General features: G+C 35.3%; 1 protein-coding gene across 6 annotated transcripts in view; it reads right to left on the bottom strand.

The window, feature by feature from the left end:
- Positions 1-2,274: 2,274 nt before the first annotated feature.
- GAB1 (GRB2 associated binding protein 1) overlaps positions 2,275-26,560 on the bottom strand; it is a 157,761-nt gene continuing 133,475 nt past the window's right edge. For 4 of the 6 annotated variants that reach the window (XM_057502658.1, XM_036892113.2, XM_036892115.2 and 1 more), the window contains 6 exons: positions 26,166-26,469; positions 16,947-17,036; positions 15,171-15,264; positions 13,405-13,528; positions 8,791-8,913; positions 2,275-6,538 (listed from right to left, as the gene is read on the bottom strand). In XM_057502658.1, coding sequence (XP_057358641.1) covers positions 6,380-6,538; positions 8,791-8,913; positions 13,405-13,528; positions 15,171-15,264; positions 16,947-17,036; positions 26,166-26,469 — 894 coding nt within the window. In that variant the 3' untranslated portion in view covers positions 2,275-6,379. The remainder of the gene's footprint in view (positions 6,539-8,790; positions 8,914-13,404; positions 13,529-15,170; positions 15,265-16,946; positions 17,037-26,165; positions 26,470-26,560) is intronic. The other 2 variants (XM_036892116.2, XM_036892117.2) reach the window with 1 other exon arrangement.

The raw sequence follows: 26,560 nt of genomic DNA, 5'->3' as shown, positions 1-26,560 counted from the left end.
CTATTGTATTTGGTTTGTTACATAGCATTGGATAACTAGTACATTTATAACCTTCTATCCAATATACAACTCTTTATTCTGCCTCTTTTTTATACTCCTCTTCTAACAAAACAACTAAACTAACAGCAAACATAAATTGTTCATACAGCTCTCTTCTTGGATGCCCACCTTTTCCTTCTTGCCAGTCCTCTAAAGGCCAGCTCAGTTTCCATCTCTATACAGCTTTTCTTGACTACAATATTTTGAATCTTTCTTTCAGTAGTTCATCATTGCTATCTCTGAAGTATTTACTCTCATATCATTTGATTATTCCACACATTAATTTGTAATGATAAAGATGATGTAGATAATCGTTTCCCACAGCACATAGCATAGTGCCACACATGTAGCAGCTACTCTACTGAAATGACATTTCTAATAGGCCACCATTTAGCAGAATAAAAATCTGAGACAACAGTACTTTCTTGTTTGAGTTGCAGAATTATTATTTTTGCTAACGATTGGAAAAAGCAACTTTCAGACTCATTGTTTTTATCAAGTCGATTAAAAAGTTTTAGAGGTATATAAGATATGTTTTACATACAACAGGGAAATTTGAAGCAGGGATAATAAAATATGCCAAGGGCATATCATGTGACAAGGGTCAAGACAACAACCTGCAGGTAGCAAATGAAGTGGAAGCATGTTTTACTGCTAGTAAACGGTTTCAGGAATTCATTTACACTTTGACAAGAGAAAAAATTTTGGAGTAGAGACTGCCATATATTGCCAATTAAGCTCCAAACCATTGCTTGGTGTATGTGTAAGAGGCATTCAGACTAATGAACACCTGTGTCAGAGTTCTCCAGAGAAACAGATCAATAGGATCAATTGACCTCCATCCATCCATCTATAGGAGATTTATTTTAGAATTTGGAATTGGCTTATACTATCATGGGGGATGGCAAGTTTAAAATTTGAAGGGTAGGCTGGAAACTCAGCATTTGTATGCTACAGTCCTGAGGCAGAATTCCCTTTGTGAGAAACCTGTTTTTTGCTCTTAAGGCCTTCAACTGACTGCATGAGGGCTATCCATATTATGGAGTGTGGTCTGCTTTATCTAAAGTCAACTGTTGGTAGATGTTATTCCCATCTACAAAGTATCTTCACAGCAACATCTAGATTAGTGTTTGCACAAACACATGGGCACCACAGCCTAGCCAAGTTGACACATTAACCATCACAGTACTGTATTTAAGAAAGTGGGTTTCTTTGTGAGATTTGACTTTTCCTTCCTGCACCACTGTATATTAAACACTAGTATTCCAAATGTTCTGGGCATCCCATATAGCACAAACTTAGAGACACATGCTATGAGTTAATCACAAACATAACCATTAGTAATAAAATCCTGTCTAATAAAGTACAGAAACACAACTTAGAAATTTCCTTTTCTATGGGTATCCATTTTATTAAAAAAATTATTTATGTAATATTAAAACAGGGAATCTAAGTAATGTTACCCATTACAAAGGTTAATAAAATGCTTCCCATCATTGACTTAGCTTTTAAATAAGCAATAACACATATTCCCAGAATTTCCAAGTTATATTCTCCATAAACTCTAATAAAACTAATTCAAACCATGTTTTTATATCAGAGAAAGTTTTTTTCGCAAAGAAGTTATATGCAAATATGATCCATAACTTTCACCATTTACAAGGTGACAGAAAAACAGATGAAAAACCTCCAAGAAGATAACCTCATCACCCCCAAACTTCCCACTTTAATGAGTCAGATTTGCAAAATTCTGGGCTGCATAGGCCAAAGGATGGACACAGTAATTCTTAGGATTTTATGAAATACTGGAGATGTTTGAAAACTCATGCAAATGAAAAAGCCCAGCCATATCACTTTCCAAGTCATATTTTATATATCAAACATATTTTCTGATGATAAAGGTTGCATGCAGACCCTTACTCATTCTCCCTTTACTCAACAAAAGGCTGGTAGCATCGACTAGATCAAAGAATGACAAGGACTTATGAATGTGGCAAGTCTTTGGGAGTTTCTCCTATTCAGTTAGTGCATGACTATTGTACTTTAGGATGATTGAATGAGATCTTTTTTGCAGAAAAGTGACACTAGAGAAGTAGAACCAAAAAGTACAGTTAACAGCCAAACTGGGTTTTTGATTTAAAGACTGTAAGGAAGGGTTGGAAACTCAAATTTATATTTCCTTATTGGTTCACAGTATCAGTATCCATATCAACTATTTAAGGTCTTGAAACCAGATTGTTTGAAAAGTTTTATTTGGTAGCAGAAAAGTATCTACAGTCAGATCTTTACAGAAGAAAATGTGCAAGAAGGGAAAAATAAACTTATACATTAGATTTTGTTGATGAAATGTGGGATGATTATCAACAATTGATTTAGGTTACAGGAACTCACACAAAACCATCTTTTTATGTAAAGGAAGCAGAAGCTTTGTTAATCTCTTGACTAAACATTTTGTTGAAACTTGTAATAGACATTATACAAGAAATCTAAAGAAAGATTAGACAAATGAAAGTATTTCATGTTGTAGTAATACATATATATATTTAGTCAGATTAAAACCAATAATCTCTACGATCCAACAATTGATTTTTTATCATATCAAGTCCATGATGTTGACAACACTCATTAACACCATGGCTTTTCATTTCATAGTTGTATTCTAAATTACATACAGATTTATATTTATCAGATGTTACTGATGATAATTTTTGTTGTAGGATATATGTATCTCTTTCTGTGGAGCCACTTGTTTTGGTCATATGTACAACCCCTCTCATGGATCTGATTGCTTATCTGACAACAGAGGACAAGACCTACCAGAATGACCCACAGGACATGAATACAAGCATCAGCCCTCCTTGTTGTTTCTAGACTTTTAAAGACTTTCTATTCATGCAGAACAGTAATCTCAATATTCTCAACAGGCCAAAGAAAGAGGCACTAGGAGTGTTTGGGTGCATCAAAGAATTACGATCAATGTCTATGGTATAGTGTACAGGCATAGAAGACATTTTAACAAAATGTAAAAAATATTGTTTTTGCTAAAGGGTGAAAGCAGACAACTTTCTCCCAGTAGGAGAAAAAAACAAACACTGGTGTTCAATTTCTAGTTTAAATGCATTTATGACTGTGAAGGTCGTGACCCCTCATTAATTAAATATAAAGAGTCCAGAAGAAACTATGACTGATGACCTTAATGTACACATATAGCAGTATTTCTATATCAAATTAAATTTAGTCTATGATTAAATACAATGCTATATATACACATACACACTCATAGTACCTTTATGGAATTCTCTAAAATACTCACAGTAGCTTATATTGTATTGATAAAAATAAAGATGAAAATGGGTCAACTAGAGGGTAGTTAAAAACCATCTTTTCTAGCTTACTAAGTGATACCTTCTGAGGGTTAAATAGCTTAAATCATTCAAGTAGGAATTTTTGAAAGCAGAACTGTGCTTTGGTATCCAAACCTTCATAAAATTGTTTCAAAATATGCAGTAAAAGGTAGAGAACATCAAACACCTGGCAGAAAAAGACCTCTGATTTATAACATGACTGTCACATCGTTAATGAGTGGTTTTTAACCCATGCCTGGCCAAAACTCAGCTTCTTGGAGGTGATCAGGAGTATTGAAAGGGTTTGGCTCAAAAATTTTTAAGCCTATATTTGAAAATTGAATAAAAATGCACATTCAAATGTGTTATATACTCCTATTTTACCGTAATGGAGACTGATTATTTATTAAGTTCCACTATCAGGATAATTAATTTTTATATAAACTCAGGAACATAACTTAAGCTATCTCTACTTAAAGAATCTCCTGAAATGTGTGTTTAAAACCTGTTATTCTCTGTAGTTAGGTTTGTGTGAATCAAATTTTCTTGATAGTGTGCAGATAAAACAAAGTATAGTAATAAATTGGCTGCTGAGGTTTTCTGCTAACTATCTATAACCCCAGTTTCACATTTGCATTATTCTGCAATTTATTCTTGGTAATGCGCTAAGATAAACATAAATGTAAACTCAAAATACATTTAAACCAATAAAATGCACTTTTCAGGATTTATATATTGCAGTTACATAAAATTTTATTTAAAAAAAGATTCTAGTGCTAAAAAATGTTTAGAAAATACTGCTCTATGAGAAACTCTTTTAATTTGTTAATACAGTGCCTAATGTGATTTCATTTTCTAAAACAAAGTGCCTTCCACATTTCAAGACTTAAATTACTCTGCTTAATAGGAAAATTTCTACAAATTAAGAGTGCTGCAGGTCTTCAAAAATGGGGAGTAACTTACAGAAAATTAAGGAAAATTACAATAAAAAATTAATAATTGCTTTAGACTCCTGTGACAGGCAGCTTCAAACAATATTTCTATTTTTGAATAATGGCTTATTATGTCCTATATCTCAAAATACGTTCATCCTCCACATAACACAATTTAGTACCTTACACATCAACTGTGTTTTGATAGTTTAGGCACATTTCAATGATTTTAGATTTTACTTTGTGGTTTCATTATAAAAGAGTTTGTGCACACCAAACTCAAACAATTTTTTTTAAATTTAAAAATCCACCTCGAAATTCACTTCTGGGTCTTAGCTTTTTTTTAAAAAAAGAAGCAAACATTTAAATGCATCAAATGTTAGTAGTCTACAATTCAACTTGTTATGAACATTTTTAGTTTGTGGACTGGGGAAATACACCCATTACATTGATTAGGCACAGTACTGTATGACCAAGAGGCCAGAAATCAGGGCATATCTGTGTGCTCAGGCAACAGTTAGAGGTCTGAAAGGAGGGAGTCATGCCTCAGCTGTGGGTGCTCCTGTCTTTATGCCCCCTCTGAAAACTGTTAGTAAGTCTCAAATCAATATAAACAGACTGTATGAAACTTAGTTAACAAACAACTGTACTTGCTTTCTAAATTAGATTGCAAAGCCATGACAGATAAATATCATTGCAGCCTCACCATATATAATTTGTAGTCTTGATACCCACTTCACAGGACCACATTATAGTTGAGACAGAATTATGTGAATTCTCTGGTGGTTTAAAAAAATCTGACTGGAAGAGGTCCATGACTGTGAGATCTCACATTATAGCAAGGCTAAAGTATTTCTTAAATTGGGGCAGTGAATATAAATCACAGTACAAAATCCTTGATTCTTTTACTGGAAAAGCAACATAAGAGAATCACTTATATAGCACCTATTTTTTTAAAATGAAGATATAAAATATTAAATTGCATAGGGACTTAAATATAAGGCCAAGAAGAATATTCAGTTTTATAAAATAGGAAGGGCACTATGGTGTCAAAAGATAGTATTTCTTAGAGTAGTAAATCTGAATTACTGTCTAATTAAAAATCACAGTATGCTGCTCTAACTAACAGTGAATGTCAACTGTTTAATCAATTCCAAACTAGAAACCACTATTAGGACTAACAAGAACACAGTTCAAGCTTGTTGTCTAAACCTGATCAGTGCAATAGCACATCAGTGCCTGGGACGTACCTGATTAGTTATATAATCTACTTCTGCAAATATGTGAAGTTTAACACTTGTTGCTAAGTGTGAGAACACATCATCACACATGCCACAGTGACTGTAGGCTTACTTACAGTGTAATTTATAAAGCCTTTCCAAGGTGTAAGATTCCACCTGGCAGAATCTTCACTCAATGAACCAAAAACACTACAATTAACAAAGTGTAATTAAGTTCCACCACTGAAAACTAAATGTGCATGAACCAGAGAACTAGGTGCTTATCCTTAGCATTCTGTAAGGCAATGAATGATGAGTCCAAGTATACTCTTCGTTTAAGCTAATGGTTATCACTTTCAGTTAGAAAGGCAAATACTGACTCTACTTCTCATTTTAATGTTGTTAGACTGTAGTTTAAAGAGCAATTCCCAAATCTAAAAGTAGCTTGGTTAACTTAGTACTGTTATATAGAGTAGTGTGAGGAAAAACAAGAACTCCCAAAGGAATTATGTTAAGGAACATTTGGGAATACCCAAACATATGTTTTAAATGAAGAAGTGCATAAATACAGTAATACTACAATTGTGTTAACTATGGAACAAATGTTTCTCTGGGAGCTAAAAGCAATACTATTTTCCCACATTATTTACATGTTATGAATTGTTCAGATACCACACAGCACCATTTACAGTCTAAATTGCTTGATTATGTCTGAAGGTCCTTTGACTTCAATTCTACTTAGTTGAAGATCTACCTAGAGTAGAAGTGTCAAGCCATCTTCAGTCAAATAGGATTTATTTTTACAATTCAGTTCTCTATTGTTCAGAACAGCAAAGCAGTATTTTCATTTCACACTCTTGGTTGGTGTTTCAGATTCTGAGGACTGTCTCCCATCTGTCCAGGCTTCCCGAGTGCTCTTTAGAGCCAGGGTCTTCTGTTGGTCAACCACAACATAATCCACTCTCTCATCTGCTACACTGCTGCCTGACCCACTGCTCTTTTGCTAAAAAAAGCAAAGAAAAACACATAAAGTCCCACATATAAAGAAGTCCTTCTGGGTGAAATTAAGTCTTAAAAAAGATACACACATATTATGAATAACTCTTGAAATTCCATATGTCATTAATATTTCCTCAGTTTACCAACACAGTCGATTAACACATATTTTGTATGTTACATGTATCATATACACTGTATTCTTAAAGTAACTTGGAGAAAATAAATTTCTTTTTCCAAATTGTTACATATCTCCCCAAATTTTCCAATATATTTATTGAAAGAAATCTGTAAGTGGATCTGTGCAGTTCAAACCCATGTTGTTCAAAAGTCAACTGTTATGTAAGAAAATTTAAACTAATGCTCCCAACACTGATGAAATTCTTATAAAACAGGGATAGCAGACACCTGGTTCATCTTAAGATACACAGCTCTTGCTTACCTTTAGTCTTTAACTTACACTTGACTTTTCAAGTCCTGAGAACATGTATCAGTATATATCTTTAGAGGTTAGAAATGTTTTTTAGAAAACAATAGTTTAAGAACAGCAAACTATGTAGGCTCCTAAAATATAAGTAGATACTAGCTAAATCAATGGAAAGTAAGGGAAATAACCAAGGTGTGACGGAAACAGAGGAAGCAGAAAGCTGTTGTCTTTAGGATTAATGTCAATTTCAGCACAGTGATCAGGAGCCTCGGATGGGATGGCATGCTAAACCTGAACCTGAGACTACCTTGTTAAGCTAGGGACCCTTGGAGGGAACTGAGGTGGTCCTAATGTGGTGGCACAGCCTGATTCTTAACAGAAGCAAATGCAAATCCTTTTTGAAGGAAATTTAGGTCTGCAGGATTCCTTATAGATATGCTCAGAAAAATGAATTCATGAAAAAATATATAGAACACACAAGAAAACAAGCTACCAAGAATGAGTTAACAGGATCAATAAACACAGATTCAGACCTTTAAGGGCTTTAGATAGACACTGAGATTACTGCATGAACAATATAAAATGTTTCAAGGAATTTAAAAAATAAAACTAAATAAAAGGAACAAAATAACAAGAAAGGAATAAGAAGCTCTTCAAATAAACTTGGCATATTTGAAAAAAACAAGTAGAACATTTTAGAAATGAAAAAATAATTGAAATTAAAAATTAAACAGATGGGTTAAACACAGGAATAGAGAATTAGTGAGCTTGGTAATAGAGCTAAAGAAAGTATCCAAGTACACACAAAGAGATGATAAGATAGAAAATATGAAAGAGTGGTATTAGGTATGGAAAACAGAATGAAAGTTCTAACTAATGTCTAATCTAAAATCTCAAAGGAGTGAATAAAAAGGATAGTGGAAAAACAATATTTAGAGATCTGAGAACTTTCAAAATTCATAAAAAACAGGAATCCAGGAATATAGTACAACTTCTACAAAACAGGATAAATAAAAATAAATCTATGTCTGGATGTCTAGACACATTGTTGTGAACCTGCAGAACTCCAAGGATACAGAAAATATCTTAACATCAGCCAGACAGAAAAGACAGATTGTGCACAAAGGAACTGCAACTAGACTGACAGCGTATTTTTCAAGAGGAATAGTGGAAGCTAGATAATAGTGAATATATCTTCTATGTTGAGAGAAACTGTCGATCAAGACTTGAAAACTCAAAAAAATGCTTTTTCAAGAATGAGAGCAAATGAAGATATTTCAATTAAATAAAAACTCCAAGAACCACTAATACACCTCCTCAAAATGAACTTCTAAAGGATGTATTTCAGGAAGAAGAAAAGTGATTACAGAAGGAAGGTCTAAGATATAAGAAGGAATGATTTTAAAAAGCTGGCAAACATGTAGGAAAATGTAAATAAACACTGCCTAGATAATAAGAATACTACTACTACTACTGTCTAGTTTGTGGGTTTAACAAAAGGAAAAAACTAAAATTTTGGATAAAAATAGAATGTAAGTCAGGAGGAGAGTAATTTGTGCTAACAATCCAAAGACAGTGAAGACAATAATTAACTTCAGAATCAAGTTAGCAGTTCAATGGTAATCACTAAAAAGAGTAAAAAGGGTATAACTTTCCTATCAAGAAAGGAAAAAAATTAGTCTCCCCAACTTTGTTATTTGTGATTTATGAAACAGTATTCAGTAACAGACTTTACTAAATGTAAATTAAACATACTGATAACAAATTTCCCCCAAAGAGATATGATTCGTCAGGCTAAAACTAATGTGCTATGATGAACTAATTTCACTTACCTTACGTGGTGGTGTGGATTTCCCAGAATCTAAATCTAGATCTAGGTATTCCACCTGCTTGTCTCCTTTGGGCTTGATCATAGGACTGCTTCCTCCATCAAGACTGTTGCTGCCAAAAAGATTCTGAAAATATATTACAACAAAGTCAACTGCCAGGCATTTATGAGACATCCTGCTTATCTTGTTTGCTACCTACAAAGCCTACATATTTATTTCAAGAGGACATAGCTTGAAGAAATGTCTGCTTAGAAAATTAAGTAATCAGTTAGTGTTGGGGGAAATAAGTAATGTTAAAAAAGTGATTGAAATCTAGAGCAAGCTAAAAGTAGTTTCAGAAGTCAAACTAGGTTGAAATGAAGACTGGGACACTGAGCTAGTTAGTTGCAATGGCTCAACCTGAACGTTATTAAAATGACATCTGTTTCAACAACAGTCCTTACATTCCTTGCTTTCAAATTAAATTTTGAGAAAAGCTTTATATTTTATTTAAAGACTTTCACACTAAAATTAGTTGAGAGTAAGTATATTAACTACAAGCTCTGAATAATGATGACTCTACTGGCAAAGTCTATTTTGTTTCAACCATCTGGAAATTTTTACCACTTAATCTTCTCTGTCTTCTTTTAGCCTTATCCCTCCTGTCCTAATAAGAATTGTACAATAGAAGGACTACTCTCTAAAAAGAGATCAAGAAAAAAGGGAGATAAAGAGAGCAATAACCAACGGCGAAAAAGCTTAAGACGAAAGGAGAAGATGAGATGAACTTCTGTCCCTATATACACCTTTACCCTAATTATGACAATCTCCTAAGTGCCCTCCAACAAGTGACTGGTTTCGGGGCCTTGCCACTTGTAACCTCACCTAGAAATGCTTCTGATTTCTCATAAGTGAGACTGTAATTCAGTAGGGACTTTTTCATCCTTGCGCCTTCTGTCAGGTAGATACTAATGTTCACATATTACCTCACTCTTATCACAAAAATAGTGATGATATAATGAACTTAAAAATTCACACTTGTTACAATGAACAAAACCATTTGGAAACTGCATAAACCTGGTTTTGTTGGTTGTTTTATATTGTAATCCATTTCTTTTTGTTGAGGTTAAACACTGTATGCTGTGATTTATAGGAAGGACAACTGATAGAAAAATACTAAGTTTATTCCTTCATTTGTAAGCAGGGTTGCTGAGAGCTCACGTGGATAGTTTTTTTTATGAATTAGGAAAAGGTGCCTCTTCCTCTGGGGTGACCCAGCTTTCTGCCAGGGCCCACAGCTTGGTGAGAGGGACATGGTCTGGGTTGCAAGCACACACGAACACAGTGTGTGCAGTCTGTGGTGCATTCTCCATTACTGTCTGCACGGTGTTTATGCAGCAAACCATCTGCGTGACTGAACATAGTGGCCCTATTTGTAGGAACAGATTTTTAAAGCAAATTTATCAACTACTGCTAATAAAACATTAAAAGAACATTGACAATAACATGCAGGGTACAAAAAGTGTCATCAAGTTTTGGTGCTTAATGAATAAAAACATTCATTCCTCTGCCCCCTTTTTCTAATTCATGAAGAAACTGAAATTTTTTCTTTGAATGACTCCATATTTCATTCTCATGTAAATCAAGCAGGAATGTGTGCATGTGTGCGTGTGTGTAAAATTTTATATTCAAATGTGACCAGCAGAAGACCCCACACCTGGAATGTCCTTTATTGGAAATGCTTTGATTGTTCACATTGCAAGGCAATGAAAGGAAGCAATTTCACATGATGTAAATATTAATATCAGTAAGTTGTTCCTATAGAAAATTTCTCAGAATTGCCAAACATTTTTGTCTAGTTATTACTTGAACTGGAAAATTTTTCATCTTTAAGTATTAGTCCCTACAAGGAAGTTATTTGCTCTTCATATAATCTCAAATGGCAATGGCTTGTCTCTGTGTTCTAGCTTTTAACCCTGTGTTTTCCCAAAACAGTTTACAAAACCCTAAGACTCTAGGAGCTATTTAAGTGTTTTGTAAATAAAAAACAAAACAGAAAAGCACACAGAAAAATGAAGTGCTTTTTAAAAAATCCCTTTAAAAATATCTAAAACTTTTGAATATGGTTTTGTTGTTTTTGTCACGTAACAGTATTTCTGTGTTTAGTAATGCTGTACTGTCACCTGAGTTTCAGGAATTACTTTAAGGGCTCACTTCACAAATGCCTGACTTAGGATCTTGGTCTAAATGAATAGGCAGGGTAATCAATTCACTGTTTCAATAGAACCTGTCTGCTCCAAGGCCACCAGTATGGAAAATGTATCATCAATGTGTAGAACTTCATCTTCATTGTACACATATACCAGATTTGATCTAATCCTGTCTCAACTTCTTTAAGACTAATCTTTACTGACTTTATCACTCCAAGCACACATTAGGCCTCATGAACATCTGTGGTATTCCGTTAATACATCAAGTTCTGAGAGGTACAGGAAATACCGCTCGAACTATCACACTGCTTCCTGAGGAGGAGCTGTCTGGACTATGGATGAGCCCTTACATTTGGTGGCATGAGGAGGAGGAGATGGCACAGTCGACTTTCTCCTGCGAATGGCAGGCAGGTATTTTCACCTATGACATTTTTGCTTATTTCTAATACCTAGGGACCTAACTAAGTACTTGAGAAGTTCACCAGCTGGTTGGTTATTTAGACACCTCTACTGGTAGGTGACAGTACCTTTCTGTCTTAGTGTTATGAGGTATAAAAGAAAAACTTTATATTTTTGTTTCCTTTGACCTTTTGATTATAATGTTTTCCTTTCCAGTCTTTTCTGTTCACCTAATACTCATGACAAATCATACCCTTCAAACTTTCCTATTACATAAATCCTTTCTAAGATTTTTATAGTTTTTTACTATTTTGTGCAAAATGGCACTCTTCAGTGTCTCAGAAAATAATTACTTTTGTAATAAATTCATTCAACCCCCTATAGATGAAACTTGGTGTACTCTTTTTTACTGACTGATTTACTTAGACTTTTACCAGAGTCTATTTACTTTAATGAGGAAAGAAATCAAGTTAATAAAAATAATAAAACACCACTCATCAAGCTGAAAAATTGTGAATCCAAAAGCAAAAGTCAATTGATAAAAATTGGCCTGCCTTGGAAAATGAGTGAAAACATTATTGTTATGGGTAGTCTGTATTCTAATTTGAGGCTGATATAAATATTTTACATTATCTTGTTAATTTTTGAACATGTTATTGATTTGATAATATTTTTAATTAATTAATAATTTAAGCACCAAATTAAGCTTTCTTATCACTTAATTTTGTTCTCTGACAATATACAGTTGGTTGTTAGGAACCTGTTTTTAATGTTAAGTCCATTAAAGACATAAAACTATTTTTGAATTTAATAATTTACTGACAGAACTGGACTTTATGTTTTGAATCTCTAAACGGGATTGCTTTAAAGAAAATAAAATCACTAACATGTCACTCATTCAAAATTTTAACATGAGAGATTTGCTTATCCTGGGAGATACTGCCTGGCTATGCTCCAGCATCTACTTTCCTTTTTCCCACATGAATGGGATCTTTAGCCTGGCCTGCTGTCTGTCCCTCAGATCAAAGACCATTTTCCAGCCTCTTTTGTGTCTTTGTGACCATAGACTAAGTTCTACTCAACAGTCTGGTACATGGCAGTTCCAGGAACCTTCTTTATGAGGTGGTATCCTTTGCCTTTTGTCCCTTTTATCCACTCTGCAGCTTGGAATGGGAATCTGCGGGCTGAAGCATCATCTTGTTCTATGAGGATGTCAGCTATACCCAGGGGATGGCAGGCTGGAGAGCTGGAAGGGGCCAGAATCCCCGAGGGCTCTGCAGAACAGGGCTGCCACAACACCCCTGGATTGACTCTTTCTGGACTTTTATATGAGAAAGAAACATCAGTCTTAGGTCATTGTTATTTGATTATTTTCAGTTACTCAGAAGGAAACCTAATCTTGACTGACATGCTTCTCCACTGAGATACGAATCACAGAGCAAGCACTGAAACAGATTTAAGGGAAAGCAAGAGCAAAATATTTAAAAAAACTAAAACTGGTTTGTGTTCTTCAATATCTGAAGTAATTTTTGTCAACTACCTAATTTCTGGGGAACATAACGCTTACCACAATTATAAGATTTTTGTGCCTTCTCATAACAGAGCCGATCTGAAACTAAATTAGGTTTGTAGCAGCTCTTTTCTAATCTTTAAATCTTATCTAAGGGTATATTATTGAAAGATTATCAAAAAACCTTTTGCACAGGATTATTTCACCATAAGAGGGCCCTGACTTGGGTCTGGAGAACTGCATCATAAAGTGGTTCCAGCATAAAGCACTTTCTTGAATAGTCTCAAAAATCAAGTATGTCTTAAAAGAACTATGAGTGCAAAACTTTCATGACTACTACTAATGTATACCTACTTTATGGATACTGGCATAATTGAAATTATACTTTGGCCCTTTATTGGTTTTTCCCCTTTTCCTTAAGTAAGGGTACAATTTATAGATTGGAAGAAAGGTTCAAACATGAACGATTTAGAAGGGCTGCTGCTCAGGAAAAGAGAAGCTAAGATGCAGATTACGCACCGAGTCCTCACTGGAGAAGTTTGGGTTCATGGGAACATAATTCTCTTCACTGTCATGTGAGTCACTGCTTGAAGTTGTGCTATGCACTGAATCTGGTCGGGGAGACATGGGGAACCTAGAGGAGCTGATTACAAAATCATCATTACAAACACAAACCTTGACAAGAATTTCTAAAATCACTTCCAAAATAACGAGTGATAATTCAATTTTTTCAGAAATATTCAAGTTTACTATCATTTATTTATCATACAATCATCTCACACAATCATTTATACATTTATTATAACAATTTATCACACAAATTCAAATGCACAACTAATATTTATAGCTATATTGTGAAAGTATATTTTTGGGTATCAAATTACTTGTATAGAAATAGCAGTAGACTTGTAGACACAGAGAAGGGACTAGTGGTTACCAAGGGGGAGGGGTTGGAGGGATGGGGAAGGGGATCAATAATTTACAATCACAATACAGGATGGTCACAGGGAGAGCAGCAGTACAGCACAGAGAATAATTCTGTACATCTTGCTATGTTGATAGCTAGTGACCACACTAGAGGGAATGAGGATTTAATAATGGGATAAATGCTGAGCCACTGTGTTGTACATTTGAAACCAATGTAAGATTGTTTATCAATGATATTTTAATAATAATAAAAAAATTACTTCATGTAGAACAAAAAAAGTATTGCTAGTGATTTGGGGGATAAGTAGAAAGTCACAGATAAAAAAAAAGAATATGTAAGAATTCCTATTAAGAAAAACTAGCTGCCCCTTAGTTTCCCCTTATCCACAATTTCAGTTACCTATAGTCAAGCACTGTCCAGAGCAGATAATTCTCCTTTTGACATAACATCAGAAAGTCAATAGCAGCCTAAGGCTATGTACCATGCTTAGACCATTCACCTCGTTTCATCTCATCATGTAGGCATTTTACCATCTCATATCATCACAAGAAGGGTGAGTGTAGTACAATAAGGTATTTTGAGAAAGGGACCACATTCATGTAACTTTTATTATAGTAATATCGTTATGGTTCTATTTCATTATTGTTGTTAATCTCTTACTGTGCCCAATTTATAAATTAAATTTTATCATAGGTATGTATCACAATGGTATTTATAGAAAAAAATAGCATTTATAGGATTTGTTTTCCAATTTCTCTATACTACAAAATTAGGGTACTAATAACTTGGAAGATGTCCCCTGCAGTTAACGGAGGACTACTGTATACATAAAACACAAACATATGTTCAACAAAGGTTTGTAACATCATATATTCATTCCATAGTATTATTTAAATAAACTGTGATTAAATAATCCCCCCAAGAAACTACCATATTTTCCAGATCAGTAGTTCTTAAATATTTCTAGCCTCAAGAACAGTTTACCCTCTTAAAGATTAGTAAGAACCCTAAAGGAACTTTTATTTGGGCTATATCAATAGATATGTCAATATCTATAAATATCTATTGATAGTTACCATATTACAAGTCATAGAAGAATTTTTAAAAAGTGTACATAAATACCCATTCTATTACCTGTCACAACAATATCATCAAATAGGAAGATGCCAGTGTACACTCATGAGAGGAGGAGAGTGGAAAAGGTAAACAGCATCTTAGTATCTGAGTGAAAGTAGTTTTGACTTTTCAGAACCTCAGAAAGGGGGGGGTCTCCCCAGACCATCAGTTGGGAACCACTATTCTAGATATTTTTCATTACAAAGAACAATTGAGCTACATATTTGAAACAAAGACTTACTCTCGAGCAAAACTCCTGGTGATGGGAGATCTAACTGGGGCTTGTAATTCTTCCCATTCTGGTAAAGGTTTTATTTCTAAAGGTGCCGGCTTGGCTGAAATAAGAGAGAAAAAGAGTATGGAAATTAGAAAACAAAACATGATCCTCTCTCTGTATGTTATAGCCAGAGTACGCCTAAGATAACTGGTTTCACCCATAAAATGAGGTTCATGGATGTTATATGCTTTGCTCAAGGGTACCCAGCTACGTAACTGGTGACAGAAGCTTCAGGTAATGTTTATGACTGCTGACTCAAAGTCTAAACCTCTGTTACAACATGGTGCTTCTTAATGTCAGTAAATATTTTATGAATAAAAACTAAATGAGAATAAGAAAGGGTAATGTGATCTAATTTCTTTTTAGTTACTTGATTTATATGTTTAATCATTTCCTTATTTCATTTTTTTCACTAATTTCACATTTTCCCCTAATTTCAAATATGGAGATTTATTTAATTTTCCACATAAAAATGTCCCTATTCTCCAATTTTAAAGCATCAGTTATACAACTATACATGTAAAACAATGTATAGATAGTATGAAATACAAAACTTAGGTTAGCACTGAAAACTGAAAAAAGAATTAACAACCAAATCTTTTAAATTAATTCATGCCTGGTCTGTAAATAAATTAAATATACTCTCTTTGGATTCAAACTCAGCTCTGAGAAAAGGCCATCATTAAACAACTGCCTAAGATTTTTAGCTTAATTTAACCAACAATATCCTTTACCAAATTAAAGAAAAATAAATAATATGCTTATTAGCTTTATTTATAAGTGGTCTTTTGTCTATGAGCTTCGTTATTGCAACAGACAACTGCTATGCTGCACATTCCACCAGAGGTCTTGGCCCTTAAAGTCAAGACTAAAACATTTTTCAGAAATTAATGAAATGAGCAAAAGAAGGAAAAAAGTATTACTTGTTAATATTAAGTATATTTTAGGAGACTATTTAATCATTCGTTATATTTCATCCTGCCACTATAAAGGAAAAAATTTCATCTTTCCAGGTTCCTTCTTGTAGTCTTTGTCCATATAGGTATACTATTAATCAATGATGTTATAATTACCAATTAAAACAGGTATCATTTCAAAGTGCTCTACAGATTCACTAGGGTTTATAATTATTTTTGTCAACTCAAATACAAAAAACTCAGTATGACTTTTCTGAAGACAGGCTGATTTAAGTTTGAGCTAAAATAACTTTGCTCAAGGCCATTCACTTGAAATGGACATGTACATAATATCGTGCAGACTGGAAGTACTTCTTTAACTCTTATGTTTCACTTTTTTGAAACCCAAAGGTTAATAGCAGTTTAGCTGTCAAATTGTAAGAAATGGCATAAAATAATTAACCCATGGAAATGATTCTGTATTCTGTCTCAGGACAGAGTACATATATTTATATATAAATACAGGAGACAACTGGAACTCAGAAGCAGTTCACAAGCTTAAAGAAAACCATGCACTGATGTCTAAAAGGTTAAAAGAATAATGTAAAAGGACAATACTGAATATCACATATTATTAAATATTTAACATGCTGCTGTTAATGGCAAAACAAGTGGAGTCATCATGTATTATGGGAAGCATTCACTTTAGAAATAACGTGCTGGTAAGACTTATTTAAAACAGCAGTAGTACTTAAGGCTCTTCTCCTTTATTTTTTAAGAATAAACATCACAAAACAAATAAATTCCCAATGCCCCATCCAGCATGCGGTGCTGAAGTACATACCCTTTCTTCTTGTAGCAAAGTCACCTATGGTTTGTGAATCAGTTCGCTCTAAACCATGGGGTTTGGGTCTTAAAATTTTAGGACTTTGACCTAATTGGTAAAAAGAAGACTCTCTTAATATGTTATTTTTAATTAGAAAAATGGATTCTGTAAAAAAGCAACAGAATCCTTAGCAGAAATATTATATCTCAAAAGCATAAACAAAAGTTTTTGGAGACTGTTTAAATCTTGCTACATATCATTCACACTCCGTACAAGGTAAAGGAGAAAGCTGCATGCAACTGCAACAGTGTAATCAGCGAAGTATCATAAAAGATGGTAGGGTCTTAGTGGGCTAACTGGCCTGGTTAGTTGTTTTCTCTATTTCAGGGAAGGGAGAAAAACATGTGCCATGTTAGTTATTCTTCTAACATGCTGCAGAAAACTGCATTAAATAAAAAATGGTAACATGCCTCAGTCAGATCCCTAATACATCTTATCTTTGGAGTCTGGTGTCCCATAAGAAAGCCTACTTCCTTATACTATTACTTTCTTAATTTAAGGAAATGTTTTAAGAACCTTAATGTGACTATTCTTCACTTCCAGCCAAAGTCGTTCTAGAGAAGCAGGTGGGTGGGACAATGTTTGCCAATCCAAGATCAAAATCATGACCAACACTGGCTTCCTCTAGGTACTCGGCAGCTACCTGGTGACTTCATTTCATGAGGATTAAATGTCTATATTTTGGAACTTCTGATTGTCACGCTTCCATTTAAGTATTTGAAAACACAAATTCAGTTGCCTATATTTTCTTTTCACATACAAGTACTTCTGAAAAGCCTTAGGGAAAGTACAGGGTTAACAGCCAGCAGTTGGGTTCCTCTTTTTTCCAGTAGGAAGCCTAGACTGCAGTACTAATATCATGAATCAGTAATTTAAGCTAGTCTATTCTAAATAGCACCAAATTTTCTTTTTTCTGGCATTTATAAAGTTGCATCAACACCTTATTAGATGGTAAAGTTAGAATTTGCTAATTAAATGGTGATATCTAGTACCTGGTATGTACCAAAATCTCAAAGTTCTTTAAAATGTGATTCTTTAAGTTATAAAACATGAATATTTTCTCATTAACCCATTTTGGAGGTTAGGGAGTTAAAACATTGAGTTTGTTCAGAAATGAAGCAGTCCTGGTTTAAAGTGTTGAGTGCTAAAATTTTGGGCCCTATTCCACCCCTAAAGCTGACCTATCCAGGCCCACAGTGGCAGGACACTTTTCTAAAACAAAGGAGGATGCCAGCTTTTTAAACTCCCCCAAACAGTGTACTTCCCTCCCAAAAAGAGTAAGAGGCAGAGGGTAAGGTTTACTATAGAAAAATCCACTTATTTTAGAGCTGAAAGGCCTTTACAAAATAGATCCAGCTTCTTCATCTTCAGGATGAGCTACCTCCATAGAATGAAAGAGGTTAGGTGACTTTCTCAGGTCACAACGGTAATCAGAGGCCAAATGAAGGCTTCCTGTGACCTTGATGTCCTCGGTACTAACCAGTGCTTTCCAGCTGTACACCTTCAGGAAGCAGAAAACCTTAGGAAGCCTGGGTTTAGAGAACAGTTTGGAACTCCTTAGCTCAGTTTGAAATCTTACACCTACTAAAAGCCATAGATGGCTGATACATGAGTATGTTATACAAACTGCTTTTGCAACTACTTTTGGTTTGTTGGCATTCACTTGGGGTGTTTACCCTCCTGTTCTGAAAGCCCCACTTTCATTAGCTCTCAGCTTCCTCCTAACCTTTCACTGTGGTCGTCTTCCAGTGGTCAGTTTGTGTTTCTCAACTTATTGCCATCAGTTTCTTATTTATGTTTGTGGTTAAATAATCAAAATCATGTGATTTCCAAATCTTCCTAGTTCCGATCCAGTTCCATATGTCAGCTATCTGGCAGGTCACCTCCAATGACCCTCCCCACACTCAACCCTGAACTGGTCATCTCTTCTCCAATCCAATGTCGTCTCGTCTCTCAAGTACTCTCAAAGGTACGTCTTTGATTTTCTTACTAGAAAAATACTGTAGTAAGTGGATTTTTAAACTGCATTTATAAAATTTGCATGTATTTATTATTCCATGCAAAGCTTAAGGCTGATTTTAGGGCAACAGTCGAACATGGAAATGTTGCACTGAATTGTACCGAGTCACTCGGGCATGTTGTTAACTTTCTTTATATGCTTCCAAAGTCAATTTCACATATATGTTCCAGACAGAAATGAAAGTCACACCCAAATGATAGCTCAGTGCTACATAAGAGAAAGGAGAAAAAAATCAAGGTGTCAGCATGCTTGTCTTGACCCTTCTTCTTTGCTGCTTGTGGGCAAACATTGGAATGTTTTCCTGACTGCTGAAGAAAAGTGTGAAAATAAAGAGTAAGAAATAAGAATAATAAAGTAGAGGTGAAAATGAATCAACTCTGGAGATAAACTGGTTCTCAAATTCTGAGTGTAAACAGTGTAACTCACTTAAGCCTCAACTTTTAAATTCAAGACAGTTGTAACTTGGCTTTAGCTAGACTAGGTTTGAACAAAGAAAAGTGACATTATTTCACTTAGCAAAGAACTGACCACTGGTTAGACTACCACAGGACTTTAACTCTTACAGGTCAAAACAGTCTCACCCAGGACTGTCAATCTCTGGATCATGAGATCTTCTCTTTAATTTGTATAATTTGGTATATCTTAACCTCTGGTTCAGATCTTTCCCCCAAGCTCCTAATCTGTTTATCTACAAAATCACCCCAGATGGATGTTCTGCAGGCATTCGCACTCCATTAAAATGGAATTTATCTTCTTTGACCCACTGCAAACCTGCTTTGCTTCCTGTTATGACCAGCAGATCTCTTAGGAGTCATTCTAGATTCCATTTTCTTTCTAACCTCCCTATACCAGTTTTACTTTATAATGGTAAGTTTGTTTTCATTTGCCCAAGAACATATAAAATCTGCACGTCTGAAGTCCTTCCCTCCTTTTTTAAATGTGCATTTTTCTTACCTGGTTTGTTTTTCTGAAAGTGAGGTACTCAACTGTACGGCTGAAGACCTCCTGGATATTCCAAGTATCCTCTAAAAGCCACTGTAAGTCCCCAAGTGAGGGAGTGACTGACAGCCAGGAAGAGTGTCTTTTAGGTTTTTCCCCTTTGATCATCTCTATACCAAGGGATGAAGAACCTTGGATTTGGGAAACTGAGCAAAGCACTCTCTAAGATTCTGGAAAAGTGTAAAATTTATAACAAGAATTTTTGTATTTGTATATATATTCAAGTATATAAATTTTTCCCTATCATAGCCTTAGGGGCCACCTGGTTATGTTACTTGCCTGCATAAAAAACCCCTTAATAGTATACCTGGAATAAAGCCCAAACTCATTAGCATGGATTACAACACCCTCAGGATCAGGCATCTGCAACGCAACTGGCATTCTCCTTCTATTTTCACTTCTTTCCCTTCCTTCTTATTTCATTCCCTCCCTCCCATCCATGACTCCGAGCCAATCTCCCCTTTTCAAAGGATCTGGGTTTGCTGTTTATTCTGACTAAAAGATCCTCTGCCATCCTCCCCTCTTCAACCATCATTTAGTTGCCACTCACCCTCTCATACTTTCCTCAGGGGAGCTTAGCTAAGAGTGCCGATAGCTTACCTCAATCACAGCCCCTTCCACGCTAATTACGATAATGTGTTTACTTCTCTACTTCCTGCATCAGACAGTGAGCTTCTTTAGGGAAGCCTCCTTTTCTTCCCTGTTTTTTGGAGACCTGAGACCTAGCAGAGAGTATACCCTCTAAAAGGCACACTTCAATCTGTGTAGATGAAGTATAGTTCCCTTAAAGCTGGTAGTGGTAATTGTTTGTCCTTTAAGAGGGAAAAAAAGAACAACTGAATATTGCTTCAAAAGTTGGTCATCACAAATATGGTCAAGGTGGTCACACGAGGGTCATATTTCAAATACGAGGTATTGCTCATATAAATTCAACTCAAAGTGGAAAATTTATTTTCCGTACTCTTATAGGTTTAAACTTAACCTAAATTATTTATTCCTCTGATGTACTACTGATTGTGCTATTTCCAGGAGGTGTGTCAAAAATAGAAAAATAATTTGTATTATTATCCCTTGTTAATTTCAAAGAGTAGCATACTGAAAAACTTCTACACTTGTTTTAATTGTCTGACTGTATAAAGAATATAATAATTATATTGGAAGGTCAAGAATATTTAGGGGAAAAAAATGCCCCACATATATAAGACTGTGTTGTAAAAATACACTCCTTATTCATTTCCTTTAAACTAGACCAGCAAACCAAAACTCTGACTGGAGATTCAAACTTAATACTTGTTTATTAAAATCTAGTTATATTTAGTGGTATCATTCATCCATCTTCTGAACATTATCACAGTATGAAGGTAGTTTGTAAGAAGCATGTTAATTTTTAATCACATTCAAAAACTTCTTTGGAAGAGCTCTTGAAAAAATGTTTAGAGCAAATACATTACTGTGCCAAAAAGACCCACCTAGCGAAGTTCCTCACGACTGGTCTTCTGGGTGCTTCGTACACCAAAGTGAAGACCTAGGCCTGAAGATCCTTTAACCAAACTGATGTACAGACACACCAGAAGTAACCTTGTACAAATCACAACGATGATGAATGGTCAGAACTATTGTACAAAGCCACGAATGGACAAGAGCCAAACAAAACAAAGTAAGAAGACAGCATTTGATGCTCAGGCAGCTGCCATCTCCTGTTAGGAGGAGACTGCATAGGGAGGGGTAGAGGGCCTAGAAAAGTACAATCATCCAATATGGTACAGCTATGTAATGACTACTTTCAGAAAAGCCACAGTAGATATGTTACAAAAATTTCCCAACTTTACAGAATTGCTTTTCCATTAAAATACGAAGTTTCAATTGAAGCAATCAAATGAATGTGCATTTCCAATGACTCATCTGTGTTACTAACATTTAATGTAATACATGTAAATATGTTTTTCTCCTGTACTAATACACACAAAACTTGGTTCAAAACAAATACTATCATGACATGGGTGAAAATATAGCTACCACCAACTGGGTGATGGGTGAAGGGTCCGTGAAAATATATTAAATGTAAGTATTTAGAACATCTATGTATTTCTGCAGCTCCAGTTACTCAGAAGTATTCGAAAAACTCATCTGTACTACTAACTACAGCAGCTGACATCTGTAATGGGGGGTATAAACAAGACTAGAATGTCACTTATTTATTATAGACCCTTTCAAAGAAGGCAGTCACAGAACCTGGTTATATTGGGTGTTAAATTAGTTGTACTGGGCTTTGAACTAATCCAGCCATACTTGCTAAAATTTGTCCGCTTATTATAACGCTCAGTTAATAAGAGACACTAGAATAATAGTTAAGAGGCATGTATCTGATGTCACATAACCTAAACAGAGTCAACAGATGGTATGTATAATGAGAATTTTATGACCAAATAAGACAGTTGTTTTATAATTTAAGATTTTTAGGATAAACTTTGCTCCAAGATCTGAATTTGGTTTAAAATGTGTTTTTCTTGAATATTTATAACTTTCTAAAGTGAGTTGACAAAGTTTGCCTGCAATATTAAATACTTCCCCATGCCTCCTCTCTTTCATTGTATTTATTTTAAAAAATAATACTAGAGAAAAGAAAAAAACTTTTTATTACTATGATTTTAGTAACCTCTTTACTGTCTTGCTAAACCTATTCTTTATTTTGCCAAAACGATGTGGGTATTTTATTCTGGGTGCTTTCTCCAGTTCATTTTGTATCTAAGTAAAGATTCTGGCCACTGAGCTCAGTATTGTGTCTCAACAGTTCAGTTAATTTTTAAAAGACAGAATGAATATAACCTCCAGAAGTAACCAAGAGCCTACTTTGTTCAGCTCTACTCTAAGGTCACTGCTGGCAGGTTTAGAAGACTAGGACAATTAATCCCTCCTGTAACTAGAATACACAGTACTTTCATTATATACATAAGGAGGTATAATTATACATAGATGTATATATAAGATATATAGTATACATACCATATTATGATATATATAAAATAATACATATAATATGGAGTACATGAGCTCTGTCAAACTTAGACACTAAACACATGTTATGATGATATTAAAACTTTTCTAATATATAAATAGGGGTCTTTTCTGATTCTGTATTATGCTTACCACATGGAATCATTAACTGTGAAATACATCAGCGATTTTCAAACTGTGTTCTGTAGAGCCTGAGGGGTTAGGAAGGAGCAGGAAAGGGGGCAAACAGGTAGGACCTTTACCCAAACTAAACCACTTCCACATGTGTGTAGGGCCTCAAGATATGAAACTTACATTTGCAGTTAAAAATTAGAGATCTGAATAACCAGATTAAAAAAATAGGCAGAGGATCTGAACAGACACTTCTCCAAAGAAATTCAGATGGCCAACAGGCACATGGAAAGATGTTCCACATCGCTAATCATCAGAGAAATGCAAATTAAAACCACAATGAGATATCACCTCACACCAGTAAGGAAGGCCAACACAGAAAAGACTAGGAACAAGAAATGTTGGAGAGGATGCGGAGACAGGGGAACCCTCCTGTAACTGCTGGTAGGAATGTAAACTAGTTCAACCATTGTGGAAAGCAGTATAGAGGTTCCTCAAAAAACTTAGAATAGAAATACCATTTGACCCAGGAATTCCACTTCTGGGAATTTACCCAAAGAATACAGGATCTCAGTTTGAAAAAGACATATGCACTCCTATGTTTATCGCAGCACTATTTACAATAGCCAAGAAATGGAAGCAACCTAAGTGTCCACAGTAGATGAACGGATAAAAAAGATGTGGTACATAAACACAATGGAATATTATTCAGCCATAAGAAAACAAATTCTATCATTTGCAACAACATGGCTGGGACTAGAGGGTATTAGGCTCAGTGAAATAAGCCAGGCAGAGAAAGACAAGTACCAAATGATTCCCTCATTTGTAGAGTGTAACAACAAAGCAAAAAACTGAAGAAACAAAACAGCAGCAGACTCACAGAACCCAAGAATGAACTAACAGTTACCAAAGGGAAAGGGACTGGGGAGGGTGGGTGGGAAGGGAGGGAGAAAGGGATTAATGGGCATTATGATCAGGACACACAATGTAGGGGGAGCACAGGGAAGGAAATACATAGCACAGAGAAGATAAGTAGTGACTTTATAGCATCTTACTACACTGATCGACAGTGACTGTAATGGGGTATGTGGTGGGGACTTGATATTGGAGGGAATCAAGTACCCACCATGTTGCTCATGTGATTGTTTATCAATGGTACCTTAATAATAATAATAAAAAATTAGAGATCTGCTGCTAACATGCACTAATTGCAGAAAGTTAAGAAGCAGTTTAGTATTAAAATGAATATTCCAGTATTTCAAAGAGAGAGCTCATGACACTTGTACCTTAATCCCTCAGCAGTGTGAACCCCAATTATTAATCTATACATGTGGAAACATGCTTTCGCATACTGTATGCAAAGAAGGAAATAGCCACTAATGTCTAAATAGACACAAAGTCAAATGAGGACAATGAGAAACAACAGGAAAAGTCATCAAATACAAAGCCTGCAATGCTCACAGCCTTTCTAGGACAACCAGCCCTGAGTCTGGCCCTGCAGCCAGGGCTGTCCGGGTGGGACTGCCTTTCCAGCTGTTGGATGAGAGGTGAGCAGCTGGCTCAACAGCAGCCCATTTGTTGGCCGGCCTACAATCTATCAGGAGGCCTCGCATAAAAAGACGCGAGACCTATCATATTCTCTGTGAGCAATCGCAGCGGCGGCTGGGGTGCGCTGAGCGGGCCATGCTTCAGGGCGAGGGGCTCGCAGATTGGGAACCAGGTGGAGCACGCGGAGTGGAGGGGACGCAAAATAAAGACCAGAACAATGTTCTTATATGGACAGAGAGGAAACAAAGCGGATGCAAAGGCTCCACACAGGACAGGAATGCAGAAAGCAGGGCTAAATCACATTTCCCTCAGAGTGCTTCGGTTTCCACTGACTTTCTCATTTCATCTCTTGGAATCTTTACTGACTTGACAGCAGAAAGAAACAAAACTCATTTTCTTCAGGAACTCTGAGTCTCAGTCTCTGCTCCCCACAACTGGAACTTAATTAGAATTATATTATGATCTAAACCTGGTTTAGTGAGAAATTTACATAAACATTACATGCTCCTAAGAAAGCTATATGCAGAGACTTCTCAAATGTGCTGAATTTCCCAGAAATTGTGCCATTCATCACACAGGCACTATACTAACTTACTTGGTTGTTAAGAAAAATCATACTAACAGCATGCTGCAACACAGAGAGTTGTCTGTGTTTTAAACACTCAAACTCAAATTTAAAAAACTTGGTTTTGTTTTAACAATTTGGTTGAAAATTTCTTTTACACTGAGTTCTTAATAAATCATGCTATTTTTAGAATTTAATGTTACTTATGAAGGCCAGTATGAAAGAACAGACTAGAAGCATTTATTTATACCTCAGCAAAGGCAGACTACTCTTTAAGAAGTTCTTATATGGACAGAATGGAAAGATCATACAAGCAACCTCACAGTTCTTAAAGAATTATTTATTAAGTGCATTAATAATCTCAAGTCTGAATTAGTAGTATATACTCTGGAGAAGAGGTTACAAAATAGTAGTCAAAGACCACATCTAGGTTGTGTTTGGTTTGGTCTGCAATGTTCTTTAAAAAAAATAATTAGCTGACAGAGGTTCAAAAATTAAAAGATCCATAAAATCCATAATTTCTGGCTTCTGATACATCAGATTTGCCTGTAATGTTATTTTCACAAGTCAACAAAGGATTGTAGCCAAGGAGCAGTTAGCTTCTCCACTGAGATGGGGCAAGGGCATTTCAGTTTATTGTAATTCCCTCATGCTGTCTGCCAATCCTTGTGAGTATTTTGGTTCGTAACCTCTGCTCTAGACATAGGTGACTTAAAAAAAATCTCACCTGGGTATCAACTTATCTTAATTATTAATCTATAAATAGCAATGCTGTTTCACTTAAAACAAGTTGATAACAAAGGTAATATGAAATACTTTAAAATTTCTAGTCCCAATTCTGTTTTGGACTTAATGACAGTTAAATGCAGATCTAATAACCAGGAAGCCTCTGCACCCTTTTACTATGCCACATTCTCACCTTTTCTGTCTGGTTTGAGGTTTCTGTCCACGGGGGGTGGTTCACAGTCTGCAACAGGAACTGGCCTTCTGGGAGGGGTCTTTGGGCTGGATCTGAAGCCCATATGAGCAGGAGGAGGAACTTGCATTCCAAATGAAGAAAAATCAAATGTCCCTGGAGTCATTGGCACATAATTTGCTTCCTGTATTGGTTCTGTAAAACTGCTGGAATGCTGTCGTGGTGGTGAGTTGGGATTCATTGGGACGTAATTTTCATCCAGTTCTTCACTTGAGACACTTGCCACTGTCAATACATTTTTGATTTTCTAAAACACACATATGTTTCTTTTTAATAAACAGAAACTACTGTCAAACAGGAACACAACTGTAAGTCACACCTATCCGTATGAATCTGCA

Source organism: Manis pentadactyla, chromosome 5, assembly GCF_030020395.1.
Source record: "Manis pentadactyla isolate mManPen7 chromosome 5, mManPen7.hap1, whole genome shotgun sequence".
Classification (NCBI taxonomy): domain Eukaryota; kingdom Metazoa; phylum Chordata; class Mammalia; order Pholidota; family Manidae; genus Manis; species Manis pentadactyla.
This window is presented reverse-complemented; position numbering and strand designations above follow the sequence as displayed.